A 20,409-nucleotide genomic window follows, 5' to 3' on the forward strand; every position below is an offset into this window, starting at 1 on the left:
CGCAGACGATTCGGAGAGGGGCACCAGACCACTCGAGGGCAGGAGAACTCCTTCGGATGGTCTCCAACTTCAATAATTGTGTGATTAAGTATATGAAACATGAATAGCGTGTACAAAAGTTTAGACAGTTGTTATCTATTTGATTTGCCATGGTATACATAGATAGTAAAAAAACAGGTGAGCTGCCTATTTATCTATCTGCTTCATACACATGCTATACATTTGATCTTTGTAGCTATTTTGGTGCTAGACTGAGAGAACGCATGCTATATTAAATTAAGTAACATAAGTAGTTTAAAAATATAAATATAATAAATATTTATATCGTACTCCAAATATATGATATGATTTAGTAAAGTTACTTTACCATTCCAAATACGTAAGCTGTTTGAGATAATACAATCCTATTAAAAGGACTGTAGTGTAATTTTTAATCTTTTTCATGTCCTTCTAGTCCTGATCCAAAGAACTCAATGATTTCTATCTCCTGAACTACCGTGACCCCCTCTTTTCCTCATCTCTCCCGTTGAGGCGTTGACTCCCGTATCTCTCTCTCGCTCTCCGCCATCTCTCTTTCTCGATCTTGGCTGGTGGCCAGCACCCAGCGGCAAAGGCAGCAGGCATCCGACGATCCGCTTGGGTCGCATGCCTCAGCTTGGACGGCTTAGTTAGCGCGGCGTGGCACGGGCAGCTGGCGCCGCCGGTGCGGCCGGCTGGTGGAGCAGAGCAGGTGGGCGGCGGCCGACGGCCACGACGAGCGCAGGTGCAAGCTACTCCATCATCGCTGATTTTTCTCCCCCGCCAAAAGATTAGCCGCAGCAGATCGAGCAGCGTCGTCGACGGGTGAAGACGACGCATACAACGCCCGTCGACCCGTCGCGTGGTTATCGGAGCACAAGCTCCAGCCGTCGTCTCTCTCCTCCCTCTTCATTAATCACTATCCACGTCAGCTTGATTCCTCTCGATTTGTTTACGTGGGGCTACAAAGGCGGCACCCGTCCGTTGTACGTGCCCTGAATATAACACGGCGGCGCATGTGCTGGCCAAATTTGGTTCCCGTTAGGGCACGTATATTAGGTCGTCCATGTACCTCCACGTCATCGAGTTTTTCCTACGTGGACAGGATTAAATGAGGTGAGAGAGCCTGATCAGAGCGAAACGCCGCCCCAGCGCCCGTTGTATGTGGAGTTGTCGCCTCCCCTGATCTGCTGCGGCCATCTTCGATTTGGCGGGTAAAATCCATCGAATCCACCTCTGAGCCACAAGCACCTCGGCGGAGGAACACGAACTTGGGCATCGACAAATAACAGGCCGCGCAGCATCGTCCGCTCGGATGAGTGGCTTGAGGTCGGCCACCTCGCGTCCACTGCTGGCGGTGTAGGAGCATCTCGTCGGCCTCGTCAGCTTTTTCCCCGGAGGCCAGGTGAGCACGAGAGCAGTTTGGATGGGCCTGTTCCTCATCGAGGATGCTCATGTGTTGTGATTGCCTGAAGGTGTGTTGATTTTCGTGAATAGCTGCAACTGCAGGATCAATTGGGTCTTTTTCTTGGTGTGTATATCAGTTGGGGTCTTAATCGATGACAATGGGGATGCGTGGATCGATTGAATATGCTTTCAGTTCATTACGCTCACAAGGTGTTCGCTGTATTGCCTGAAAGGTATTTGCTGCTTTACACTTGTTTCTCATTATCGTAAGATTCATCGCACCACTGATTGGATATGGAACTGACACTATCTACAATATCTACGACTGATTGGACACCTAACTTGCTTTCTTTTCTTGCATTATCATCAAATTCTTGTGAAGTAGATTGTAGCTGTTTCTAGTCTGGGCCATAGGTTCTCCATGGTTACATTCCAATTTCTAGTCTGATTACATGCATGAATTGTTTCTCACTGTTGACTAGCTTTTTACTAAATGTTTTCTAACCTGTTAATCTTTTTCATTGTTGCTTTGTCAGGTGCTGGAGGGTATTAGCTAAGGCTCTGGATGGCAGCTTCAAATTATCTCTGCTTGGCAGCAGCAAACTCTCTCTATCATATCTAGTTTAACCGAATTTGTATGGTGCTAGCTAATGCTCTCTGGAAGTCATATGTACCTTTGCTCTCTTATAATTAGTTATTCTGACCAGTGTCATGGTGTAGTTATTCTCTATTGTGTCTAGTTTAACTGAATTTGTATTATTGTATTTATGAAATCATGTTATGTATTCCGAGTATTTATTAATATAAATATATATTATACTTGTGCTTCTCAAAGAAATTCATATAACTTATTGAATCCCCCATGCATTCTCTCATACAAGCAACAAAATAGCATACAAAGATCAAACGTATACTTCATCACTTATTTATGTGCCCTTGTATGAATTAAATAGTACATAGACAGTCTAATAGAGAAGCCACTGTACAAGTTGTCTATTCTGTTGTCTGTGTACATTCTTCAAAGCACATGCAAACAGCAGGTGTCTAAACTGTTGAACATGCCCTTAGCATGATGCATTCCATCTTTGTTGGGACAATAATGTACCAGCGTTTGTCACTGAAATTGTAACGGGTGACCAAATTATATGATCATATAAGGTAGCAACACACGCATAAAGCGGACCCGCCGTGTCATTACTCCTATTATAATTTTATCATTTAGATTATTACGCTCAAGCAATGTTACATACGCAAAACTACTATAAACAATGCAGATGCCTTCCTGAGTTCCATCGGAAGGGCTAGCTCTCCGCTTCGGAATATGTCTCCCGTTCGAAATGTTAGTCTTAACCAGAACTTCTCTTATCTTGACTAAATTTACATAAAAATACCAATATCTGTGACATCCAATTAGTTTCTTAAAAGAATCTACCTTTTCTTTTCTTAAATGACTTTAAAATATGTCGGGTTATTAGTACATTTCTATAAATTTGATCAAAATTAAACTACTCCCTCCATTTTAAATTACATATTATTTTGACTTTTCTAGATTCATAAGATTTGTATGCATCTAGACGTGACTTATATTTAGATGCATACAAACACCTATGAACTTAGAAAAATCAAAATAATCTATAATTTAAGGCGGAGGAAGAATTTTTTTACTTAAAAGAGAAGTCCGGAACGGAGATGCGGAGAACACATGCATGCAATGAGCAAGGTAGGTGGCGGAGGAAGAATGTTTTTACTTAAAAGAGAAGTCCGGAAACGGAGATGCGGAGAACACATGCATGCTATGAGCAAGGTAGGTGGGCAGCGTAGGTGCCCAACTACTAATCTACCGTCGGTGTGGTAGGCTGCTCCTCGAGCCCCGAAAGAACCAACATGTAAGAAACAATATTTGGAGAAAAGCGACGAAACAAAATGGTTATCACAGACACGACAGGACAGAGCCAGGGGGTGGCCAGCAGGGGCTGTGGCCTCCCTAACGAAGCAACAAAACGTATTTTACCTCTTGTGTTGCACGTTGCAGCCTTGCGGTTTTAGTGTAGATGTGCTAATACAATCAGTTTTCGTTTAGATATGGTAAGGATCCCAATCTCGCTTCTATACATGATTGGTTCATTTCGTTGCTCTTTCTTGCTGCACCATAGCAGACAGACAGCTCGGCGCACAACATGATATCTCGACTGCTCGACGCACCATAGCAGGCAGCACACCGGCGAGTCTTCCCCCTTTCTCCAGCCACCTAGCCTCCTAGTGTGCTCTTGTGCTCTGCTGCTACAAGCCGCCTCCACCTGCAGTCCTCCAAGGCTACTGTAGGGCTTGTAAGCTACAGTGAGCAAGGCCAATGGCATCGGGCTTACCTCCCCCCCTATCTCCGTCCCCGAAACACGAGCAATGTTACACAAAGTGCTCGCACGTCCGATCTGGTATGAAAATTTGAAAATAGGTGCCAAAACTTGTTTCACTCTGAATTGTTGGTGAACATGCAACTATTTTGCCATTTTATCAGATGAATAAAGTTAGCCGAATGCCATTCCCTAGGTTCTTGGAATTGAATTCCATTATAATAATTTAGACATGAATTAATTAAGCTACTATAGTTGAATGTGAAATATATTTGTATATTATTGTTGGCCATATAAGAGGTACTTATGTGCTACACTTCTACTATAGGGAAGCGAGTCGAACAACATGATGTATGTTGCATATTAGAAATATAGCACGAGAATCTATAGAATCAATTTTTATCTTCCACCTCCCATAAATTTAAGATAGACTTGTATCTAAATTTGGAAAGTCGTAAAATACCATATTTCAAGACAAATAGCATACTAGCATACTGTAGATTCCAAATCTTTTAAAAATGAAGGGATCCGGGACCTTTAAAGAAAAAAAAGGAAAACGAGCTGGCTCGTTGGGACGTCGCATCACATCTTGCAAGAACCCACCGTTCCATTCCTCGCCCCGGCTGTCCTGCACTGCACATATCCTGGCATGCTTGCCCCTGCCACTCTGCAGGCGACCGACACTTCGCCCAACGACCGCAAAGATCAGTGGCGCGGTGCCACGTTGCTTTCGTTGATTGGGATTTGCACAGAAATGTTTGCATGATTGGGTGCACGGAAATGTTCGCCACTTTATTATTCACTTCTTTTCCGCGTAATATACTATAAAATAAAATAAAAAATGCGCCGCAGACGCAGCAACATGTGTGGCAGCACGAGGCGCTGGCATACAAAATCCCATGCTCCACCACCCAGCAATTCCCAAGGACAGCTGAGACACAGCACACAAGAAAACAAACTCCCCTGCAGCTCTCCACCGACAGCGCTCGGGCCCGATCGAGCTCAGCTTGCTTGCTTGCGTGCTCGAGAGATCCATGGCGCGGCTACCGCGACCCTCGGCGGCCGCCGTGGCCGTGATGGCCACCGCGGTCGTCCTGCTCGCCAGCGCGCCGGCCGCGCGGGCCGACTCGCCGGCGGCGGGCGACGCGCCGGAGTACCGGAACCACACCGTGGGCGGCGCCGACGGCTGGTTCTTCGACGCCAAGGCCAACGCCACCTCCGGGAACTACTCCGGTTGGGCCAACGGCGAGACCTTCTACCTCGGCGACTACCTCAGTACGTCTTTTCTTGCTTGGCTCCTCTCCCCATCATTCTCCCACCTTGCTTGTGTGCACAAGTGTTTTCAGTTTTCAGAGAGTGACCCAGTATACTTCCACTATTGAAAAAGCTGAAACCTGCAATGTACCATGACTCCATGAGAAAAGGAAGCTGATCAAGTAGCATTCTAGGTCCAAGAAAAGGTTCATCACTTCATCGTGATGCCTTAATTCGGTATTCCAAGTAAATGTGATGCTAGAAAACTTGAACTGTATAAATTTGTCTTCAGAAAGGCGGAGTTTGAATTCAAACTGGTAGAAGTTTAGTTTGAGAATGGTGAATGATGTTGTCCTTAACACAGCAGTAGGTCAAATTAGAATCTGGCAATCCTGAATCCACTGCCGGACTTGTAATAAACGATCCATTTAGTATTATGAACAGCTAAACAACTAGGAAATTTGAATTCAGATCCAGATCTGAGCACCAGCCCGGTCAAAATCGAGAAGCTGTCATGCCACGTGCGCCAAGCACCTCCCCAAATGGGAATCCACTGCTGCACGTGCTGATCCATCAAATGAAAGGTTGTTTTTTTTTTTGTAAGTCATCTACTTGAAAGCTCAAACTATATTACCACAAAGTGATTTCTCTGATTGAAAACAGCTAAGAAAAAAATCATATATGCCATTTTTCTAGAACAGAGGATCCTGGCCCCGTATAAGTAGCACATTGCTGGGTGAATTCGACATATTTGAATTTGATGAATACCGCACAAACATTGTATTGACTAAATTAAGTAATTCAACCCAAAGCTGACCGTTCTTTTTGCCCATGGTTTCGCCATTACCAGTATTCAAGACGAACGACAACTCGTCGGTGGTGCAGACCACTAACGCCACCACCTACGACCTCTGCGACCCCAGCGACGACCCGGAAACCTTAATCTACGGCGGCGGCGGCGGCGGGGGCGGCGGCCTCGAGCAGAACAACACCATCCCGGTCGCTCTCGTCCTCGAGGGCACCAACTACTTCTTCTCCGACGCCGACGGCGGCTCCCAGTGCCAGCAGGGGATGCGCTTCGAGATCAAGGTCCAGCACGGCCAGGGCCTGCCGCCGTCGCTGAAGAGCCCGCCCCCGGCACCCAAGGAGCGGGTCCTCGCGCCGCCTCCGGCCGGGACGGCCTTCTCGGGCACCGGCGGGGTCGAGCCTGGGGACGGCGCTGGGGACAACGGCGGCGCCGGAAGGAGCGGCGCGAGCAGAGCGGCGGCGGCCGGCGGCCGGTTCTTGGGGGCGGCTGTCGGTGTGGCTCTGGCGATTCTGGTTGCTGCGTGAGTTGAGTTGGTGGGGTCGTGATGTCAGAGTAGGAGTTCTGCCATTGGTTGTTTGGATTTATTATGTATTTAATTTTCTTTATGACCTGATTTTGGTGGTCGATAAATTGATCATTGGTTACTAGTATTATTATTATTATTTTCTCTTTGAGTAAAATGCCCCATCATCCTAATTATTAAAATGGCCATTGGGTATGATCACCTTATAGTTGAAACCCGAACGTTGATCCTTCAACTCTTTGGTACGGTAAATAAGTTTACAAGTTTAGTTCTACCTTTTGAAATGCATAATCTTTAAAGGGTTTGCAATGCTACAGGTGTCATATAATGGTGCAAAAATTTTTCAGGGCATTGGATGGAATTGAGTCTTCATCGTGTTAAAGTAACATGCGTGAAATAGAAGTATATATGGCATGAAGCATCTGGCATTCTTTTCGATACAAGAAGGTTTATTTCCGGTTAAAATGGAATCATGCTCTAGCAAGAATCTAGTTAAGTGGCAGCAATGAAGACGGTGGTGCACTACCGGAGCTTGCACGAAATTCCTTTTTTTGACACGGAACATAACTCAATTTATTTCTTGGTCTAAAAAGTTTCCCTCCCTAATGTATATGATATAAAGTTCTAATTTTCATTCTTTATTTGATATTTTCATCACTTCTATCACATAAGTCGGGCGAAACGGTTTCCAAATCACCTCCAAAAATTATGAAACTTTTTGTGTTGATTAAAAAATGAAGATGAAATCATTTTTCTTAAAAAACACACATGTACCTCTATAGTTTTAAAATTAAAATTCACCGGATTAGGCTTCTTTTAAAATTTATTTAAATTTTATGGCACCAAAACACTAGATAATTATAGGAAAATTATTAATATTTAATGCAAAAACATATTAATTATTTCCAAGCATAAGTTACATAGAGGACTATGAGGAATGGAAAATTTGGAAAATTTTAGAAGAACCTCATAATTGTCTTTTTAACTTATGGTGAATAATAATTTTAAAAAATACTATATTCGAGGTAAAGAATATTAGTTGCTTTTGCATAATTTTTTGAAGTATTTTGGTGCTATAAAAATTCAAATATGCATCGAAATTATCCGGGCATGGGTAATTTAAATTTTAAAACTGCAAAGGTACATATTCATTGTAAGAAAAAATGGTTTCATCTCAATTGTTATGTGACCAAAAAGGTTTATGAGATTCTTAGGTGATTTCGTGGTTGTTTCGTTCGACTTAACTGACTGAAGTGATGAAAATGTCAAAAAAGGAATGACTCGGTGTCATATAAGCTATAGAAAGTTTTTCAGTATTGAAAGTAATTGAGTCATCTTTTAGTGCCAAATAAAAAATTTTCTCTCCAAACATAGAGGAGAAGACGTCTCAAGTTAGTTGCAGCGGCAGTCAAGGGTGGCAGCTAGGTTGGCGAGGGTGCTACTTGAATAAGGTGGCATGGTAGCGAAGGACCATTTTTAGTTGAGAAGATGAGGTTGAGGGAATGTGCGGCAAAGGAAAAATATAGGAAGAAGGATGAAGGAAGAGAGCACTGCGAAGGTGTGCAAGCAGGATGCTTTTGATAATGCGTGGACCCACCATGTTTAGTCCACCATGTTTACTGAGGTTTTGTGCAGAACATACCTTCAATGTCGATTTGTTTGTAGCACATAAGGAAAATACTGTTTGGTCTGCACCACACTACATCAAACAAACTAATCATTTTGACTGAGAGGGCGAATAAGAGACCATTTCATCCTCCGCGTAGCCCACATGTCATAGTATCCCTTTACTCTCTCTCTCTCTCTCTCTCTCTCTCTCTCTCCCCTCCCTCCCTCCCTCCCTCCATTAACCTCTCTTCTTCTTCTACAAATATCTTGTGTGCTTTCGTTCTGCGGGAGTTCCTGCTGCCGCCACCCGAGTCACTTGCACTTGATGTAGCTGTAACACCCAAAATTCCATCATGAAAATAATGTAAGCAACTCACGATCTAGCTTTTGTTCTCTAAGAAGTAAATAAAATATCTTAAATAAATTATGACCTTTAAATAATTAAAGAGCACTTGAATTTAATTTTAGAGGCGTGCTTGGTAGAGTTTCTCTTTTGCTTTAGTTTTGTTTGATGTTGTGTTTGTAAAAGTTTCCAAAAAAAAAATCTCAGTCTCTTTCTCCTCTCCTATCCATCTAGCAGACCCAATATTTCCATCTCTTTCTTTTGGCCCAATAAACCTAGTAGGCCGGGCCCCTTCTTTCTTTTCTTTTCTTTCCATTGCGCCAGCCCATTTTCTTCCACCTGCCGGTCCAACCCTGCCAAACCCCCTATCCTTTCCTCTCTTCGTAGCAGCCCACCAAGCACCACCCGCCCAATCTTCCTTCCCTCTCTTTTTTTTCTTCTCTGGCCCGCCTCTCCTTCCCTTGCGCTGGCCCAGCAATCTCCTCTCCACTGGCCCAGTTGGCCAGCCAGCCCGCCTGTGCGCCTCCTCCCGCTGACAGGTGGGGCCCACCTATCAGGGTCATCCCTGACCTCCAGCCGCATCTACTACACGCGCTGGAAACGGTCGCCGCCTCCTGCACGTCTGGCACCCCCTTGCCTCCCCATCTCCCGCGTCTCTTCAAAGCTGCACCACCCCGCTCCTCCATATCCCCGCGCCGCAATAACCGTTTCCCCTCTTCATTCTCCCAGTAACGCACGCCCTACACTTTCGAGGCCTTCAATGGCCGGCCGACCATTGGCCTCCCCCGAGCACTCCTTCCACTCCTCCTCGCACCCTATAAAGCACCCCAAACCTCTCCACCGGAGCTCCTCTTTCCATTCTGCCACTCACCCACCATTGCCTCGCCCCGAGCATCGCCGCCGCCGCCGCCGCTGCCGGGATCTCGCTCGGTTCCTGGCTCATGCGCCTCTGGTCTCCACTGCCGGTGAGACCTCTCGCTCCCTCCTCTCGTCATCCCCCACCATCCACTCTAGCTGCCCGGGCTTCCCCCGCAGCGCCGGAGCGCCGGCCAAGCGCTAGCCATGGCTGCGCCGTGCCTCTGGTAAAAGGAGGAAGAAGATGGCAATTTCGCGTTCTATCCCCTGAACTATCTTGTAATCCTATTTTTAATCCTTATGTCTTGCCAATCTTGCAGAGAAGCCCCTGTAATTCCTATATACTTTCATTTCAACCCGAGCCATGTAATCTTGCAAGTCTAACCTTGTGTTTCTCTATTTTTGCAACCACTATTCTGAGTCTTGTGAAAATTCCTTGCTAGCCCCTGAAATATATAGTTAATTCTGTTTTAGCCCCTGAAACTTGTTTACTCCATATCTTCATCGTTTTAAATCCGGTTTTAGCGATTCTCGTGCTCACGCGACCATCTCTGCATGAACGTTAGTTTTAGGAGTTTGTTTTCAATCTTTTGTCATGTTTGGTGTACTGTTTTATTTATTGGTTGTTTTGCTTGTGTGATCGTGTAGACGAAGTGCCGTTCGAGGAAGATCAAGGTCAGGTGCAGTAGCCGTTTGAAGATGAGTACCAGCAGTTTGCTGAGGAAGGCAAGTGGTTATCTCCCCCTGCATGATCTTTTTCATCCCAATAATATCATGACTAATCACTTTATTAATTTCTTGTATGTCCATAATTTGATGGGAATACCTATTAAGGACTTACCTAGTTTTTAATCCTGATCCTTGAACACTGGTTTAATCTTGTTGGGTAGAATTACTTAGTTGCTTACTTCTGGGATGGAAATGTCAAAATTTTTGAGAATGTTAAACATGAGTTTATTTTGTTGCTATATCTGGATAATTGCAAGAATACTTATTTTTTAATTGTAACATAGAGAACCACCCAAGAAAACAGTACAACCACAACATCACATGGCTCTGATCTTAGCCAATTAATTAGGCATGTGGTTAACTAGTGGCCTTACCGAAAGGGCAAGGAGGGGGAAGGTGTTAGGGGTATGACCCGAAGCGGTAGCCTTCTACTATTTTATTTACGTTTTTGAACACTGTCTTAGATGTATTCACTTATGAAGTCAACATATGTGTGAGAACAAATCCTGGCACACATATGCTATGTATTCGGTTTTGTCCAGAAACTAGGTGTGATAGTAGCTCCTCTAGGTGGTGTGCATTTTCAATTCCTTATGCTGTGAGCTGTGCTTCCTAAGCTCCCACTACTGTCACCATTTGCAGTGATCGAGCTGCGTTACTAGTCGAAGATGCCCCACTATTGTTGTTGCAGGAGATTACCCACCACTGACCATGTGAGCTACCTGCCATCGCTCACGGGGGAGAGGCACGGTGGATAGAGAATAGAGAGATATATAGAGGTTTCAAGAGGGGGAGAGAGAGATAGAGGGAGAGGGAGAGTAGAGGGAGGACAAAATAGTGGCTCTAACGGAGGGCAAAATGGCACTTCCACCACATCTCTCAATGATAAGTTTTTTGTTTTGGGTGAAGACACAATCAACTTTGAGGATATATTCTGAACAAACCGACATTTCATAGTATCCTACAAAAAACTTTCCTTTCTTATTTTCTTCAACCACAGCCTCGGTATAACCCTAGCGCCCCTTTCCTCTCAACATTGCTACTCCCTACGTCCTATGCGGCATCATGCATCAAAGCGCATACCTATATACTCCCCTATACCCTTTTGATAGAATTATGTCATCTTGAGACAATGGCTAAGGAAATCAACCTTGCTTATCTTATCTAATTAATCTAAACAAGGCTCTCCTCATTAGTCCTCCTCTATTTTGTTGTGATGACTCCTCATTTCTAATGCGATTTATTGCCGCAGCCCTCGAGAAAATATGATTTTTAGAAATATGCCTATCAAAATAGTAAGGAGGGAGTATGTGAGAAACATAGAGAAGATAAAGAGAAAGCAAATGTCTTTCGCACCAAAATAAAACAAAGGAAGAAAGGTTAGGGCATGGCTAGTGCCCTTTACCGCCCGAAAATTGGTTACCATGCTCTACTCCCCTCTCTTTATCGCCAATTGTTAGCTTCTCCTCGCTGATCATGGTGAGGACACTGCTGGAAAAGCGCCTCCAGTACCGGTTCCCAACCCTCGTTTAGTACCGGTTGTGCAACTGGTTTTACTACTTCGGTACTAAAGGGGGGAGGCTTTAGTACTGGGTCAAATAACTGTTGGGATACGAGGTAGGCTACACTAGCGCAAATCAAAAATTCTACCGCGTAAAACCAGGAAGAACTGCCGTATAAGGATCACGGGATTACCACTCGACGCACTACTGGTGCGGAAGATGTAGATTTGTGTCGATGCAGCGAAGACGATCAACGTAGTCGTGCGTAGTCGATCAACGTAGTCGTACATAGTCGATCACGTCAACATCCAGCAGCTCCTCAGCAGCTCGTCCACGTGCAGCAAGATCGCCCTCGTGCCGCGGCTCGTCGTCGGCTCGTCGGCGGCTCGTCCAAGTGCTGCAGGCGCAACACCTCCAAGGTATCCACACGTGCATGTAGGAAGCGTCGCAAGCCGGACTGCTAGATCCGCGAGTTGCAACAGGTGAGGGTGTGGGAGGCGCGACATATGTGTTTTTCCAAAAGGTGTAAACCCTAGGGTGCCCCCACCCCTCTATTTATAGAGGTTCCTAACGGGCCTCTGGGTCCGAGGTCCATTAGTACTTCTAAACCTAATCTAACTCGGATCACATCCGAATTGGGCTTCTAGCCCCTTAAGTGTGTGACCCTATGGGTTCGGATACGTATAGACATGGCCCGAGTACTCCTACTCGGCCCAATAGTCGGTAGCGGCCTCTAGCAAGACGTGCCAACTCCTATACGCACACGAAGATCATATCAGACGAACCATCACAACATAATATACATGCTATTCCCTTTGCCTCACGATATTTGGTCTAGCTTCAAGCCGACCGCTCTTTCTCGATCCTGTGATTCGGAATCCCTTTGTAGGTTAACTCTTAACCGTACGTAGCATGGCCATGCATTTTTGGATCCGATCACTCGAGGGCCCCAGAGATATCACTCTCAATCAGAGAGGGGCAAATCCCATCTTGATTGACCATGTCTCATAGCATGTTTCTTGACAAACCCGAAAGCTACCTTTATAACTACCCTGTTACGACGTAGCGTTTGATAGCCCCTAAGTATGTCGATCCACATCTTGAATACATGCGACAATCTCAGGTCTAAGGACAAAGCGTATATGTTGTTTAAAGAGAGAACTACTTCTCGTGTTGGGTCAGTCCTAGCACATGTCTCCACATGTGTCCACATTATTAGTTCAACATCTCCATGTCCATGACTTGTGAAACATAGTCATCAACTAATACATGTGCTAGTCTAATATTCATGTGTGTCCTCACATGAACTCCGACTAGGGACAACTTTAGAATAACCATACAAGTAAAGAGTTTCACATACAATTCACATAATTGCAAATCAATTCAAGTAGCCTTTAATGGATATTCAATGAACACAATATACAAATCATGGATACAAATGGAATATCATCATCTCTATGATTGCCTCTAGGGCATACCTCCAACAATAACCAGTACTAAAGGGGTATTAAAAATTAAAAAAAAATCCCACCGCTGTTCGCCGCGCCCTCCCGCTGCCGTCCGCCGCACCCTTCCGCCGCCGTCCACCCCTCCCACCGCGCCCTCCCGCCATCGTCTGTTGCACCCTCCCGCCGCCGTCCACCGCACCCTCCCGCTGCCGTCCGCCCCTCCCGCTGCGCCTTCGCGCCGCACCCTCCCGCCGGGCCCCTCCCACCCTTGGCCTCGTCGCCGCCCTCGGCCCTATCACGGCGCTGCTAAGCGAGAGAGAGGACAGAGAGAGAGAGAGGAAGATGGGAAGAGAGACGGAGGCGGGCATGGGGGACAGGGTACTAAATGTTGGGAGCTCCTTTAGTACCGGTTGAGAGCTCCACTCGGTACTAAAGGTCACCCATTAGTACCGGGTGGCCGGTACTAAAGGTCACCCATTAGTATCCGGTGGAGGCTTCCACCTGGTACTAAAGGTTCTAAAGATCACCCATTAGTACCCGGTGTTCCATCCGGTACTAATGGGTACCAGGTGGAGGCCTCCACCGGGTACTAATGGGTGACCTTTAGTACCGGGTGGAGCTCCCAACTGGTACTAAAGGGGGTCACGGGGAGCTCCTGGGGAACTAGCCGTTAAACCCGGTACTAATACTCACATTAGTACCGGGTCAAAACCAACCAGTACGAAGGGCTAGGACCTCAGTTTTCCAGTAGTGGGATGAAAACTATTCACTGCAGTTCCTCTTGACTATGGCTCACTAGCATGATTGGTCGCTAGGAACAGAACAAAAGTAAGGGAAGGTACCACAGGGTTCACTGCTGTCAACATAGCTCTCACTATTCTTCAAGTGGAAACCTTAGGTAAGGCATGTACTACTGTAGTACATGTTTTCCGCGAGTTTAAACGAGTAATCGTGTGCTGCTTGCAGTTTTTCAAAAAATTACTGGCTTTAATGAAACACTAAACTTTTATATAAGTTGTTCAGGATTTGCGGAGCTTTTGTTAGCCACGAGTGTCACCTCCAATTTGATTTAATGTTATGGAGGGATTATAGCCACGTATGACACTTAAACCTTTATTTGAGTGTTATTAGCTTTATGATATCCTTACGGTAGAATTGGAGCTTGGATTTGCATGCAAATAAAGAGGACTAGTAGACCACTCTCTCACCATCATACCAGTTGTTGCTGTGAAACTTATAATTTTCCATTTTATATACACAAATTAATTGATTGCTTAATTACTACAAAACACCTTAAAAGACAACTCATTGTAGAGTTCTTTGACAAATCGTATTAAATTATATGGCACTATGCTGGTTTCAGGGAGGCCCTAAACCAAGCAATAATATTGTAGCAGAGATTTTCCATCCAGCGTTTTTAGTCCCGATCATTTTTGGACTCGGGACTAAAGGATCTTTAGTCCCGGGTCATACGGCCACCACTGATGGCCACCGATGATGGAAGCTTTAGTCCCGGTTGATAAAGTACCCCTTTAGTCCGGGTTGTAACGGCTAGTGGGATGAGGGAGTCTGGTGCGGCTTTTAGTCCTGTTTGAAAACACCAACCGGGACTAAAGGACCCCCTTTAGTTCTGGTTGGAATTACCAACCGGACTAGATCTCTCCGCACCGACCTGGCAGCCTTTATCACCCCGCCGGCCTCATCTCTCTCCCCCGCTACCTTATCCTTTCCCCACCACCGGCCTCTCTCTCCCTCCATCGCTTCCTCTCCATCTCCTACTCTCTCTCCTCCCTCCACTAGCTACCGCTGGCCGCTGGCACGCGGGCGCGCACGGCCTCCTTGGCCGGCCCCTGGCCGCTGGCGCACAGGCTGTCCTCGGCCTAGCCCCAGGGCGCTGGCCACCACCAGGGCGTGGCCCGTTGGCCACGCGGGCACATGAGCTCTCCCCGGCCAGCCCTTGCCGGCGCACATGCAGGCGAGATGGCGAGCGGGGGATCCTGTGGATACGAGAAGTGGCCGAGATGATTTGTTTGTGAATGATTCATTTATGATTGTGCTGTGTTGTGAATCAAATCGAACTCATGTGTTGTGAATCACACTCTTGTGCGCTCATGCTTCGATTCGTGAAGTGTTAATTGTTTTGATTATCTCTGTGGTGGAGTTGGAGCTCAAGGAGGTGATATGGTGGTCGAGGTGGAGCTGGGCGCGCGGTCGTGCGAGCAGGATAGGGGGCCAGTTTTTTATTGTTTTTGAACCTTTTAGTCCCGGTTGGTAATACCAACGGGACTAAAGGCTTTAGTCCCGGGTGAATGACCCGGGACTAAAGAGGGGGGACCTTTAGTCCCGAATGATTAGTCTCGGTTGGTTTTTCGAGAGCTATGAGGCTTACCAACTGGGACTAAAGGTTGGTTTTCCACCAGTGTAGACTAACAACAGAGGAAGCAAACTTAGCAGGTACCAGGACTCTATTTCACTCAAAAGAAATAATTCCTTGTACAATGGGGGTGGAGCTCTATTTATGTGAGTAAGGAAGAACTTTTCCCCACCCTTTTTACCCTGTAGGTTTACCTACTGCATCCCTTGTACAATCGGGCGGGCGTGATTAAGTAAAATAATTGCAGCCTACTCCATTTCTACATATGCGGCATAAGGCAGTCTACATGTGAGGGCGAATGCTGGAGTATAAGTGAATTGCCCATATTTTTCTATAAGCTTGTGGGTTGAATTAAATGGTGCATACAATTTAATAACTTGGATACTCACTACACTCGTACAAAGTACCAACATGCTGAATTTTAAACCGTAAGATCGACTGAGTAAGACAGGTACTTATTTTTGTCTTTCAAAAAGCCTAGTTAATTTTGTTGCCAATTCTGTTTTCTCTTGTCCATTGTCGTGCCTTTTCCATGCGCCGGCAGTATTCCTCCAGTTGAGCAATACTGCGTGCCCGGAATTGTATTTCAGCACGATATTTTAACTGCACTATTCCTCCAGTTGAGCAATAATAGGATGCCCATATGCGGTGACAAAAGAATTGACGTTTGGAGTACGTGCATGAGAGAGAATGCTAGAACACTACAAATATGGACGCATTTCATCTCCACTCTGATCTTTTACTTTGGTACCACACTAAATACCAGTGAAGAAAACAAATTGTTGGGGATCATCAAAAAGTTAAGCACCCTCGGACGACGGATGAAGATTTCAAACCTTAGCCCCGTCATGTTGTACATCAGGAAAACAGAGAGCGAAACTCTCCAACCTCGCATGTAGTATACTGAGTGCAGAACCTCGCATGTTCTTATATAAACTGAGACACTCCTCATAAAAAACTTTGAACCTTCGTACCTTCTCAATCACCGAAATGCTTTGAGGTTAAGGGATGATAGCAGAAATGGCTTGTCTTACCGAGACTAACCCTCGAGTCTTCAAAAGGACTCCAAACATCAATTTGTTACGTGTTACTTGTGCAGGAATAGATATGGAAAAAGCACCACTCGAGGCTAGCTGTTTCATCAAGGCGTTACCACTATAACAAAATCTTCCGATCTATGACAAACCAAAAAGTGTCATAAACGTGTTTTTTTCATCACAAACCGTGATTTATGATGCGGGAGTGACAAAAACCTTTTATCATTATTCGAGCGTCATAAACCATGACTAGTGACGTTCCTTATTTCTGTGCGTCACTAAGATAATGACGAATGAAATTTCATCCCACATGTCAAAATAAACTAGCTCCTGCGTAGGGACCACAGTATGATGTGGCATGACGGTTGTGACGAATTATTTCGTCATAGATTGAATTAGACCCAGTTCTTGTTGGACCGAGCCCAATAATTGCTATCGTCATAGATTGATTTAGACCTAATTCTTGTTCTGCCTAGCCCAATAATTGCTGTCATCATAGATTGATTTAGGCCCAATTCTTCTTGGACCGAGCCCAATAATTGCTGATGTCATATCATCGTTTAGGCCCAATTTTTGTTGGATCAAGCGCAACATATGCTGACGTCATATCTTTATTTAGGCCAAATTATTAATGGATTTAGATGCACATTTGCTGGCGTCATAACTTTGTTTAGGCCCACAAAATAATCGGCCGAGGAGGTGAGCCCATAAAATTTTGGGCCTAGCTATTTTCGGGTGTAGCCCAGGTAGTGCTTAATTAAAATGTAATCTAATTTAATATTACGTACAAATCAATTCTGTAATTGACAACACAATTAAACTGTACATATCACACATACAAATAAATGTTTCTCATCATACTTCACACATTATTATTCATGGCCAAAAAACAAGCACAAGCATATTGTCCATAAGAGATCACAAACCACTACACATGATATCTCTCTGACAAGAACAAAGCTAGCCTAAAAACACACTGAGCACAAACCACAATACTGACAAACCAGCACAAGCAGCTGGGAGGACATGAGCAGATGCCTAAAAAACCCATTGACCTTACCCTCTAAGTTTAGCAGTTGATGAAGGAGGTACTCAGTTTTTCTTACTGCTTTCTTCAAACTCTCAACTCCTCAGACTGCATTTTCATTGCTGCATCTGAAGCTTGTATCTTCATCTTCAAGTCGCTCAACATTTGCTCCTGTTCAACAACTTGTTGTCTTAGTTCTGCAGCTTCTTGTATCCCCCCCAACAAAAGAAACTTCAGATCTTGAGCTTGTATCTGAGGCTGGCTGCATTGCCACATAATCAAGGAAGGGACTTGACTGCAAATCATGAGGACCAGAATTGGTACTGCAACCTCAAGGATTGTTTTTAATATTTTAGCCTACAAATGAAAGGAACAGAAGTCAAACTTCAATCTTAAACAAAGAAACTGAATAAAGTAAAGAATACAGGAGCAGGATAATCACATGTTTAGTTACATACCATGACATGTGATTGAATTTCAGCAATGTAGGAACATGCTACTAGACCCTACACAATAAGTATTTGGTCAATTATCTTAGATATAAGGCACAAAATGTATCATGACCATAGATATGTAGATCCGGCCTTGCAGATAAATCTAGAGCAGCAAAGGTAAGAGAAGGATCTCAAATCTAACACAATGCACCGAGAAATTTACTTTTCACTAAAGAAATACTCCAGCAGCATGGGGGCTGTGGCCACATCTAGACATAACTAGGCTCCACTCGAGATAGAAATAAACTTGAGCAGAGTGATCTCCAGTGAAACAGATGTAGACCGGAAAATTGGAAGGGACTACACAGAAAAAAAATGAGATTCTCACTTGTGGAGCTCGAAGATGCAATGGCGCATGGTTGGACGGGGTAGCCGTGCTTGCATGACATCCTCGCTCAACTGCTCAGTTGTGCAAGCATGGGCACAACCCCTGCAAGGATGCTGAGATGTTCCTCGAAGAGTGCCGCCGTCCATGCCACACCTTGATGCCCGCCGCTCGTGGAGCTTGCCACCGCCGCTGAGGTACCTCGCGGCCGTCGAGGTTAGCGACCACCGTAGATCTAGATGGACTTTAGAGCCAGCAGAGAGGAGAGTGCTAATTTTGGAAATACAAGGTAGGAGATTGGAGGGGCACTGCGGTAGCCATATTTTTATTATTTTTTTTGGGGGGGGGGATGGGGGAATACAAAATTTGAGGATCCCGCTTTCATGTTCCTGGGCGTGAAATGAAAATTTGGTAAGCTGCACTTGCTGCGGGGTCACTGACAAGATTTTGCACTCTTATCGGACCCATTTGTTAGCGGAGCTAGGTGCGTTTTATCTTGCATACAACATATGCGGGAGACGAATATCTGGAAGAGGCCCACGCTTCAGTGAACCTGGGTGCGTTTCCAGTCGCTAAGTTCAAAGGGGAACAACTGCTTTCTCCAACTATAATGCCTACGCGTCTATTTTTTTTAACTCATGTGGATGTCCGGATTTTCTTTCTTTTTATCCTGACCAAAGCGCACTCGTGTACCCGCCGAATATTTCGCATGCCTACCCGTGAACAAAAGCCTGCATATTACACCCTATACTTGTGGCAAGATTCTTGATCAGTGTGGGCCTGCGTATTCCGAGCATCCCACGTATTTTCATAGCTACTGTAATCCCATGAGGTGTGAGCTGGGAGAAGGTGCACTATGTTGTTGATCAGTTATGGTGCTTCAATAAATAGGCATGCTCCCAAGGCCTTTGCCTATCGGCTCTTCATCTTTACATGCATTGTTTAGTGGTTGTGCTAGGCGACCTACTTGGTTCTGCGCCCTATGAGAGGTGACCTTATAGCTTCCACATCTAGTTTATAGGTTACCATCATTGCTTGTGGTCATTGCTTATCATTTTTAGTTCTGCTGGTAAGTGTTTGTAGGAGGATAGCTGGTCAAGCGAATGGAGCAGGCAACTTTGATGATGTGCCACCTTCGCAGCAGCCAGGCTTCATTGATCCATATGATCTGTACGACGTGGAAGAAGCGGACAAGGATGAAACAGAGGAGCTAAAGAAATCCGAGTTTGCTTGGCTGCAGGACCAGGATTATACTCGTGTGCTTTGCAATGGTAGCTTTCTGTGCCCTTACTGCTTTCTTGCCCACCGGACATGGCATATTCATGACATCCTGCAGCATGCTTCTGGCATTGGTCGCTCAGGTTGTGTTACCCTAGACTCGAGGGCTAGGCATCGTGCATTGGAGGACTATCTCCGCGGTAACCCTCGTTTTGCTGCATTTCATGCTACCGCAGGTATGCCGGAATAAGCTTATGCCATATCCATCTCCATGACCATGTCCGTTGTCTCCTTGTTGCCATGTTTGTGTCCGATGCATTGCATTTGTGTGGTGTGATACTTTTGTGTAACAGAGATGACTTTATTTGTATCGTCTGGATTAGTGGTTTTAGCCTATTGGTGCCTGGTGACAATGGACCAGTTTAGTATTTAAAATTTGTATGGTTTTGTTTGTTGTGTGTGTGCTTGTGCCACTATATGAGTGTGGATCTGTAGGGATGTATCATGTATGCGTACTTAAGAATGCGATCTAATAAGAATGGTCATATTTTGTTCATTACTATTTTAGAACAAAGGAACTTACATTCTGTATCTTCTTGTGTAAGCTGATAGTCCTTTATACTCTGCTTCATATTTAAGGCACAAAAGAAATTCCCTGTTGTTCCCTGCCTCTGCTCTCTTCCCCGCATCTTTCCTCTGCTCTCTTCCCCGCATCTTTCCAACTCCACTGCCAGCCGACGAGCTGCTCATCCTCATGCCTAAATCCACTAGCATGGCTCAGAGTGCACCAACACACTCTTCTCCATGGCAAAAGACCTCTCCCAAGAGTTTGGTGCCCACGTTGCCGTCGTCGCGTTCTCCCCCACCGCTGAGCTCAAAGCCTACGGAGTACCCACTGCCGACTTCATCCTCCGCACCTACCTCCCCGAGATCCATAGCTCACCATCTCCAGCTTGTTTTGAAACGGTAGGGGAGGCCACCACTAGGGTTGATGGAATGAAGCGGGAGGCGGAGGAGACCGCTTTCCTGGCCGAGGCGGAAATGGTGTGTTAGGTTGCCTCATGGTCAAAGATCTTGGTAGCTCAAAC

The 20,409-nt window shown here is 45.4% G+C and overlaps 1 protein-coding gene and 1 long non-coding RNA gene across 3 annotated transcripts; both read left to right on the forward strand.

The window, feature by feature from the left end:
* Positions 1-493: 493 nt before the first annotated feature.
* On the forward strand, positions 494-2,252 carry LOC117847828 (uncharacterized). Of its 2 annotated transcripts, XR_004638722.2 has the most exons (4): positions 494-763; positions 1,124-1,423; positions 1,516-1,658; positions 1,962-2,252. It is a non-coding gene; the product is annotated as an uncharacterized lncRNA (long non-coding RNA). The 2 variants fall into 2 exon arrangements; XR_004638720.2 differs by having other exon boundaries at positions 500-1,423.
* Positions 2,253-4,681: 2,429 nt separating this feature from the next.
* On the forward strand, positions 4,682-6,500 carry LOC117846971 (early nodulin-like protein 18). The gene is made up of 2 exons (XM_034728100.2): positions 4,682-5,051; positions 5,881-6,500. Exons 1-2 carry the CDS (start codon positions 4,811-4,813, stop codon positions 6,360-6,362), a joined length of 723 nt encoding a protein of 240 aa, XP_034583991.1. The 5' UTR covers positions 4,682-4,810; the 3' UTR covers positions 6,363-6,500.
* Positions 6,501-20,409: the final 13,909 nt, after the last annotated feature.

Source organism: Setaria viridis, chromosome 3, assembly GCF_005286985.2.
Source record: "Setaria viridis chromosome 3, Setaria_viridis_v4.0, whole genome shotgun sequence".
NCBI classification, from domain to species: domain Eukaryota; kingdom Viridiplantae; phylum Streptophyta; class Magnoliopsida; order Poales; family Poaceae; genus Setaria; species Setaria viridis.